General features: G+C 42.6%; 1 protein-coding gene across 1 annotated transcript in view; it reads right to left on the bottom strand.

The window, feature by feature from the left end:
- SLC19A1 (solute carrier family 19 member 1) overlaps positions 1 to 9,976 on the bottom strand; it is a 31,857-nt gene that overhangs the window by 11,001 nt on the left and 10,880 nt on the right. The window contains exon 4 of the mRNA XM_007948709.2: positions 9,525 to 9,666. Coding sequence (XP_007946900.2) covers positions 9,525 to 9,666 — 142 coding nt within the window. The remainder of the gene's footprint in view (positions 1 to 9,524; positions 9,667 to 9,976) is intronic.

Here is a 9,976-nt window from a genome sequence, read left to right as displayed (position 1 = left end):
AAAGTGAAGAAGACTTGAAGCACTTACTGATGAAGATCAAAGACTACAGTCTTCAGTATGGATTACACCTCAACATAAAGAAAAGAAAATCCTCACAACTGGACCAATATGATAAATGAAGAAAAGACTGAAGTTGTCAAAGATTTCATTTTACTTAGATCCACAATCAATGCTCATGGAGTCAGGAGTCAAGAAATCAAAGGACTTACTGCATTGGGCAAATCTGCTGCAAAAGACCTCTTTAAAGTGTTAAGGAGCAAAGATATCACTTTGATGACTAAGGTACGTCTGATCTAAGCCATGGTATTTTCAATAGCCTCATATGCATGTGAGAGCTAAACAATGAATAAGGAAGACAGCAGAGGAATCGATGAATTTTAATTGCGGTGTTGGTGAAGAACATTGAATGCATCATGGACTTCTAGAAGAACAAACAAATTTGTCTTGGAGGAAATAAATCCAGAATGTTCCTTAGATGCAAGAATGGACAGACTTCATCTCCCACACTTTGGTCATGCTGAGATGGGAACAATCCCTGGAGAGGGACATCATGCTTGGTAAAGCGGAGGGTCAACAAAAAAGAGGAACACCTTTTTTGAGATTGACTGACACAGTGGCTAAAATAATGGGCTCGCTCAAACAATATCCACTCATGATGAATACCATCAAAAAACTCGGAATAGAGAGGAACTTCTTCAACTTGACAGAAAATACCTACAAAATATTCCTAGCTGACATCACATTTAATAGTGAAATAGTGAATGCTTTTCCTGTTAAATCAAGAACAAGACAATAATGTCTGTTCTCACCACTCTTACTTAACACAGTGCTAGTGTCAAACCATACCAAACTCACTGCCACCGAGTCCATTCCAACTCATAGCGACCCCTCCTTGGGTTTCCGAGGCAGTATCACTACAGAAGCAGATTACCCAATCTTCCTTCCAAGGAGTAGCTGGTGGGTTTGAACTGCCAGCCTTTCAGGTTAGCAGTCAAATGTCTTGGGCACTACGCCACCAGAGCTCCTCAGTGCTAGTGTATCAGGCACAAAAAGAAAATAACAGGTCAGATGATAACATCTATACAAAAAATCCCAAATAATCCAAACAGAAAAAAATACACCCTCCAGTATAAAGGAGTGAGTTTAAGAAGGCTGTAGAATGCAAGTTAAAAAGACAAATATCAATTATATTTCTAAATACTAGCTATAATGGATTGAATTGCACCCCCCCAAAACATGTTGTAAATCGTAACCTACTCCTGTGGTTATAATCTAATTTGGGAAGAGGCTGTCTTTGTTATGTTAATGAGAAGGCTTAGCACAGGGTGTATTTTAAGTCAATCTCTTCTGAGATATAAGACATTAAGCAAGCAAGTTGCTGTTGTTATGTGCCATCAAGTCAGACCTGACTCAAAGTGACCCCTTCTTGGGTTTCCGAGGTGGTATCACTACAGGAGATTGCCCAACCTTCCTTCCGAGGAGTGGCTGGTGGGTTTGAACTGCCAGCCTTCTGGTTAGCAGTCAAGTGCCTTAGGCACTACGCTACCAGAGCTCCTAAGCAAGCAAGAGATGAAGAGAAATGCCAAGCCACATGAAGATGGCCCAGGAGCAGAAGCTCAAAGAGACAGGCTCTTTCTCCAGAGCTGAAAGAGAGTAAGCCTTTCCCTAGAGCTGCCAGCCTGAGTTCAGATTTCCAGCCTCCTAAACTGTGAAAAAGTAAGTATCTGTTTGTTAAAGCTACCTATTTGTGATATTTCTGCTATAGCACATTAGATAACTAAGGCAGAACTTGCTACTGAGAAGTGAAGGTGCTGCTGTAAGATACTTAAAATACAGAAATGTTTTTTAATGGCATACTAGACTAGAAATCTGAAGACCTTCAGGATATTTAACATTCCAACTCTTTTTATAACTTCTTAAGAGACTGTAAAATTAGCAAAATGTATAAGAATTAAGTTTTATATACTGTATGATGGGTAGATGAGGCTGTCAATTGTACCATTTCTTTGAATTCTTAGGCACAGTTCTGACAATGCAAGAACTCTGTAGCAGTAATAAATTCAATAAAAAGTATTATGGATTCTCAATCACTGCTGTTAAGACATTTCTGACTCATAGTGACCCCTCCTTGGCTTTCCGAGGTGGTATCTCTACAGAAGTAGATTGCCCAGTCTTCCTTCCAAGGAGTGGTTGATAGGTTTGAACCACCAGCCTTCTTAACCTATATTCTATCTTTGAAAATGGTGAATTGATGTCATGCCTCCTTTGCTGTGCAAAGATGATAATACTCTTATCTCCGGAGTATACTTTCTGTTCAAAAAATGTTTGCAGAGTGCTCCGAGTGCTACAAAGATTGAGACAGGGAATGAAGGTAGCTACAGTTGTGATGCATATTCAGTTCTTTTCCAAAGGTAAGTAAGGCACTGAAATGTGCTTTTATCATCACTGCTATATTAAGTTTTACATTTAAAACTATGGCAAAGAAATATAAGATATTCTTTACTTCAAAAGCTAATGATTTGAGGCTTTGTCCTTTGAAAGACTTGTAAATTTCTCAAATGAACTGCCATCTTAAATCTCAGAATTTAGACTGGATTAAAAAAAAAAAAAAAAAACTCACTGCCGTCAAGTTGATTTGATTCATAGCAACCCCTCCTCAGGCTTCCGAGGCGGTACCTCTATGGAACTGGATTGTCCAATCTTCATTCCGAACAGTGGCTTTTGGGTTTGAACCACCAGCCTTCTGGTTAGTCCTTAAATTTTTAAACGTGAGAAAGTGTATTTCAAGTCATTTTGAAAATGGAACTAAAATGTTTCATGTTAAGAATTTACTGTTGTTGTTAGATGTCGCTAAGTCATCTCCAACTCATAGCAACACTATGTACAGCCGAATGAAACACTGCCCAGTCCTGTGCCAGCTCCATGATCCTTGCTATACCTGAGCCCATCGTTGCAGCCACTATGTCTATCCACATTGTTGAGGCTCTTCCACTTCTTTATTTTTACCCTCCACTTTACCAGCATTTTTCACCAGCACCACAACTCAAAAGCATCGACTCTTCTTTGGTCTTCCTTATTCATTGTCCAGCTCTCACATGCATATGAGATGACTGAAAATACCATGGCTTGTGTCAGACACACGTTAGTCTTCAAGGAGATATCTTTGCTCTTCAGCACTTGAAAGACATCCTTTGCAGCAGATTTGCCCAATGCTATACAACGTTGGGTATCTTGACTGCTGCTTCCACTGCTGTTGACTGTAGAACAAAATATTATGAAGTCTTTGACAACTTCAATCTTTTCTCCATTTATCATGATCTGCTTATCGGTCCCACTGTGAGGATTTTTGTTTTCTTTGTATTGAGATGTAATCCATACTGCAGACTGTAGTCTTCAATCTTCATCAATAAGTGCTTCAAGTCATCTTCACTTTCAGTAAGCAAAGTTGTGTTGCCTGCATGTCACAGGTTGTTAATGAGTCTTCCTCCAATCCTGATGCCATGTTCTTCTTCATATAGCCCAGGGTTTTGGTTACCTAGTGACACTCTGACAGAAATATACCACAAATGGAATGGCTTGAACAGGGGTTTACTTTCCTGTAATTTTGGAAGCTTTAAGTCTGAGTTCAAAGTGCCAGGGTCTAGGGGCTAGGTGAAAGGCCCTCAACCTTGGGCTTCAGCTCTGCCTCCTGATCCCAGCCCACTAAAGCTGCAGGCATTTCTTCACTCAGCTGCTAGCTGCTGAGGCTGACAAGCCCAAGATTGACAAGTAAAAAAGCACAGTCCCAATGTTACCAAACAACACAGCAGGCCATTAATTCAAATCTCAATGAAGTCCCAGGATCAGCAGCGCATGGCAGGCTGTTGAACAACAACTTGGCTACATGCAGCCAAAAGGCTAGAGATCATTCCCAAAGCCACTGCTTACATATGGGAAGCAGACCATATCCCTAAAGCAGCTACTCAGCTGCTTGTGGTAGATCCCACCATCGAGTTGATTGCCAGTCTCATAATGGGGAATAACTACCACCAGCTGCCCAGCCACTCAACCAGGCCCAGACGAACTTTGACACACAACCTTAACTAGCACATCCAGCTTGTCAGACTATTTTCACAGCGTACAGATTGAATAAGTATGGTGAAAGGACACAACCCTGACTCCCTCCTTGATTTTAAACATGCAGTGTTCCCTTGTTCTGTTCAAACAAGAAGCCTCCTGGTCTATGTACAGGTTCCTCATGAGCACAATTAAGTGTTCTGGAATTCCCATTCTTCTCAATGTTATCCACAATTTGTTATGATCCACACAATCAAATGCTTTTGCATAGTCAATAAAACTCGGAAGGAAGGTTGGGCAATCTTCCTTCCATAGTGATATTGCCTTGGAAATCCAAGGAAGGCACATAACAACAACTGTCAATAAAACACAGGTAAATATCTTTCTGGTATTCTTTGCTTTCAGCCAAGATCCATCTGACATCAACAATGATATCCCTCATTCCATGTCCTCTTCTGAATCCAGCTTGCATTTCTGGAAGTTCTTTGTCAATATACTGTTGCAAACTTTTTGAATTATCTTCAGCAAGATTTTACTTGCGTGTGATATTAATGATATTGTTCGGTAGTTTCCACATTCTGTGGGATCACCTTTCTTTGGAATGGGTACAAATATGGATCTCTTCCAGTCAGTTGCCTGGGTAGCTGTCTTCCACATCTCTTGACATAGGTGGGCGAGTGCCTCCAGTGCGGCTTCCGTTTGCTGAAAACATTTCATTGGGCATTCTGTCAATTCCTAGAACCTTGTTTTTGCCACATCCTTCAGTGAAGCCTTGACTTCTTCCTTCAATATCATTGGTCCTTGATCATATGCCATCTCATGAAATGGATAAACATTGACCAATTCTTTTTGGTATAGTGACTCTGAGTATTCCTTCTGTTTTCTTTGGGTGTTTCCTGCATCATTCAATGTTTTGCCCATAGAATCTTTCAATATTGCAATTCAAGGCTTAAATTTTTTCTTCAGTTCTTTCAGCTTGAGAAATGTTGAACATGTTCTTCTCTTTTGGTTTTCTAACTCCAGGTCTTTGCACATTTCATTATAATAAATGACTTTGTCTTCTCAAGCGGCTCTTTGAAATCTTCTGTTCAGCTCTTTTATCTTGTCATTTCTTCCATTTGTATTAGCTACTCTCCATTCAAGGACAAGTATCAGAGTCCCTTCTGAGATCCATTTTGGTCTTTTCTTCCTTTCCTGTCTTTTTAATGACCTCTTGCTTTCTTCATGGATGACGTTCTTGATGTCAGCCCACAATTCCTCTGGTTTTCATTCTTTGGTGTTCAATGCATCAAATCTATTCTTTAGATGGTCTCTAAATTCAGAAGGGATATACTCAAAGTCATATTTTGGCTCTCATGGAGTTCTTTTAATATTGTCTGCAACTTCAACCTGAACTTGCATATAAGCAGTTGGTCTGGTCCACAATCAGCTCCTGGCTTTGTTTTGGCTGTAGCTTTTCCATAGCCTCTTGCCACAGAGGTAGTCAATCCGATTCCTGTGTACTCCATCTGGCAAAGTCCACATATATAGCCACCATTTGTGTTGCTGAAGGAAAGTATTTGCAGTAAATAAGTCATTGGCCTTACAAAATTCTATCATGTGATCTATCATGCAAATTTACTACTTGATCACTATTTGTACAAGATTATCTAATTCACTCCCTCCAGGTCTTTTGCTCAAGTGTCTCCTTATGGGTGAGTTTTCCTTGATAGCCCTATTTAAAACAGAACAATCCACAAACATAGAAACATATAGTCTTTGCCGGCTGGATTCTCTAGAGTAGCAAAACCAATGAAGTTTGTGTGTGTGTGTGTGTGAATATATCCCACTGCCATCAATTTGATTCTGACCCACAGTGACACTACAGGACAGAACAGAACTGCCCCATAGGTTTCCAAGGCTATAAATCTTTTACAGAAGCAGACTGTCACATATTTCTCCTGTGGAGCAGCTTGGTGGGTTTGAACCATGACCTTCTGGTTAGCAGCCAAATGCCTTAACCACTGCACCACCAGGTCTCCTTAAATGTATATGTTTTTGTTGTTGTTATTTGCTGTTGAGTCAGACTCGACTCACAGCGACCCCTCCTTGGGTTTCTGAGGTAGTATCACTATGGAAGTAGATTACCCAACCTTCCTTCCAAGGAGTGGCTGGTGGGTTTGAACCGCCAGCTTGCTGGTTAGCAGTCAAATGCCTTAGGCACTATCCTACCAGAGCTCCCTAAATATATATAGAGAGAGAGAGGGAGAGAAAAAAGAGAGTTATTTATACCAAGGAAATAGCTCATATAGTTGTGGAGGCTGACAAGTCTCAAATCCATGGGTCAGGTGTCAGGCAAGAGGCTTCTCCTTATTCATGTGGTTGAAAGGGCTGACAAACCCAAAATTGGCGAGTCAAGCAACAGGATGCCGGCTCACACCCAGAACTGGAGATCAGATGATGACAAATTGGATGCAGGATTGAGAGTAAGAGCTCTGCCAGGACATCGACATAAAGTGGACACATTACACACCGCTAAGGAAATAACCCTTACATTAGATCACAAAATGGAAGATAATTATATAGTACTGAGAATCATGGCATTGTGAAGTTGACACATAACATTAACCATCACACAACCAATGAACATGTTAAGAAAAAAACCAAACTCACTGTCGTTGAGTCGAACCCAACTCATAAGTGACCCCTCCTTGGGTTTCTGAGGCAGTATGGCTATGAAAGTAAAATGTCCAACCTTCCTTCCAAGGAGTGGCTGGTGGGTTTGAACTGCCAGCCTTCTGGTTAGCAGTCAAATGCCTTAGGTACTATGCTACCAGAGCTCCAATGAACACATAGACACAAAATTATAAGTACAATACCACTTATAATTGCTAAATAAAAATGAAATAGTGAGCTATAAAACCAAGCTCACTGTCATTGAGTTGACTCAGACTCATAGAGACCCCCATTGTATTTCCAAGGCTTTACAGAAATAGATTGCCCCATCTTCCTTCCACAGAGTGGCTTGTGGGTTTGAATTGCCAGGCTTCTGATTAACAGTCAAATGCCTTAGGCACTGTGCCATCAGAGTTCCTTATAGTTAGATAGAAATCTAACAAAATACCTACAGCTTATATGCTGAAAACTACAAAATACTGAGAGAAATCACAGAAGATCTAAATAAATGGAGAGATACATCATTTTCATGGGTTGAAGGACTCAATGTAATAAAGATATCTATTCTTCCAAAACTGATATACAGGATTAACTAAATTCCTATCAAAATCCCATTAAGATTTTTTGTACATACAGACATGGTTATTCTAAAATTTACGTGGAAAGGCAAAAGAATTAAAATAGATGAAATAATTTTGACCAAAAAAAAAAGTTGGTGGAATCAGTCTACCTAATTTCAAGACTTATAGCTATATCACCAATGCAATGTGGTATTAGCAGGAGAGATACAAAGATTAATAGAACAGAATAGAGAATCCAGAAATTGACCACACAAATATGACTACAAGAGTGGTGAGAACAGACATCCTTGCCTTGTTCTTTTGACAAACGTACAAAAGCAATTCAATGGGGGAAATGATGCTAAAGCCTTTTCAACAAATGATGCTAAAGCAATTGGGTGTCCATAGGCAAAATATAAACCTTGACCTAAGTCTCACATCTTACACAAAAGTCAACTCAAAATGGATCACAGATTTAAATGTAAAATGCAAAACTCTTAACACTTTTAAAAATAACTGGAGAAAATCTTTGGGATTTAGGGCTAGGCAAAGAGTTCTTAAACCTGACACCAAAAGAATGTTCTGCCTTATCTCCCCACCAGTCTCCAAGATTTCCTCATCTACCACCCCCAGCACACTCCCTTTTCTAACCACTCCCGGTAGAACCTGAAGGAGACACACATACATGGTGAAAGATGGGCAGAATGAGCTGACATTAACTCCCTTTTGGCACTATCAGTATTTCTAATTACAAACAAGCCACCCCACTCCTTGAGTTACTTTTTAACCCAGAATGAAGCCAGTTGGTGAAAATGAATGTTTTCCAGTCACCCTGATTGGGCCTGATGCTAATCCTCATAGGTGGCCTGGGGCTTTGCCAGGATCTACAGGCCAGAATCTGCCCGCTTCCCACCTTCTAATGGGTCTTGGCTGTATCACCACATGGGAGGGGCATAGTGTACTCCCTCTACAGACAGCCCTTTGAGGAGGAGACTTCCTTAGTCCCCTTCCCACTGAGCCCCTGTGGGCCCCTCAGAAGCCCACTGTGGAGGAGTCCCCACTGCATAGGACCACAGAGCAGGGTGACACAAGTCAGTCCCGGCCTCTATCAGGTGGTACTCCTCCTCTGGCTTTCAAACATGTTGAACAGGCTGATAGGTTGCCACAAAGGGAGGCAGGGGGCATGTGGAGACCTCTGAGGGGTTTTCAGCACTCACACAGTTAAGGTGAGAGGGCCATAGCCCAAGTAGGGCCACAGCCCAAGTAGGGCCACATCTGCCTATCCATAGTAACCACTGCTGCTGCCAGTAAGCAGGAGGTAATTCGGGTTCTGAGGAAGGGTGCAGAGGTCTACTGGAGCGTGCTGTGCTTGCCCAGATGGGGCAGCATTTACCGGATAAACCAGGGCCCAAGAAGACGCAGCACAGGCAGGCTGGGTGTGGGCAGGCAGAGGCAGCAGTCCCTCCCGCCTCCCCAGCAGCCAGATTCTGGTTTCCTCCTGTACTTCCTTCTGGCCCTTGGTGGTGTAAGGCCTGAAATCAAGGTCCAATTAAGTGCTGCCCTAACATCTGAGACCTGACATCTGGAGGGCCTCAAATGGCCTCACTGTAAGTTCTCCGCCTTCCTCTGCTCCTGTGGAGAAAGCCCCTTAGCCAAACCACCATCCTTACTGTGGGGACCAGGTACAGTGACCGCTCATCCTTGAGTAGGTTTCAGTTTCCTATCAGCCCACAAAATCATTCAAACAAGCCAATCACATACCCCTGCAGCATACAGGGGTCACCCTGACCTCTTGTTAATACAAAGCTTGCCTCCCACAACCCTTGCTTGTTCACTCGGTTCCCAATGACAGCCCCTTTGTGGCCCTGCATGGTACAGTGTCCTCCTCCCTCAAACTGTGAGTCTATGTGACCAGTAAACTCTGTCACTCTCATCCGTCCCGTGTCACCGTCCTGTGTATGACCATCCCTATAACCCTATGGCAGGAATCCCTCCTTCACCAATGGAATGAAGAGGTAAATTAAACACCTTCCTCCTCCTCCTCTGTTGTCTGTCTCTCATCGCACAGGCCCCCAGCTTGAGCTTTCTTATCACTCCTGCTCTAATTGAGTCAGTCCCAGTATGCACAGCTGGAGATGTTCTAATCCACACTGTGTACACCCTCATCCCAAAGTGGAGCTGTGGTCTGGGCTCAGCAGACAGAGGGAAATGACCAGCTTCCTGGAAGAACATATCCAGCCCAACCCAGCATACCTGTGAGCGGACTGGGAGACCCAGGCCCCGCTTGTCTGATACGATGACTGTGATTGTGGTCTTGAGGATGGTGGCAAGGAATGTGTTGATCCCAAAGACCAGGGCACAGAGCTCTTTTGATAGAGAAGATGCAATCTGAAACCTTAATGGGGAAAAACAAACAGAAGTCAGGATTCAATGAGAGGAGGACAGGAAGCACTAAGAAGTGCAACATGGAAACCCCACTCTGGTAGAAGACAGTGCCTCTCTGGAAATGAAATGTCCATCAGGTGCAGTCCACCTGCCCTTCAACATACTCTGTGTCCACACCCAGCTGTGTGTGTCCCACTAAGCAGGACCAGTTAGGCCAAGAGGGCTCCAGGAGGACGAGCCCAACAGACCAAGCCAATTGCCTGGAGCACGCAGTGTGGTGGCGGTTGGGGGCACGTGGTTCAGGCCGTCACAGCCTGATG

The sequence above is a fragment of the Orycteropus afer genome, unplaced genomic scaffold (genome assembly GCF_000298275.1).
Source record: "Orycteropus afer afer isolate SDZICR_OR568_19922 unplaced genomic scaffold, OryAfe1.0 scaffold00219, whole genome shotgun sequence".
Taxonomy (NCBI): domain Eukaryota; kingdom Metazoa; phylum Chordata; class Mammalia; order Tubulidentata; family Orycteropodidae; genus Orycteropus; species Orycteropus afer.
Note: the sequence above shows the minus strand (reverse complement) of the source record. Positions and strands in the feature narration are given on the sequence as shown.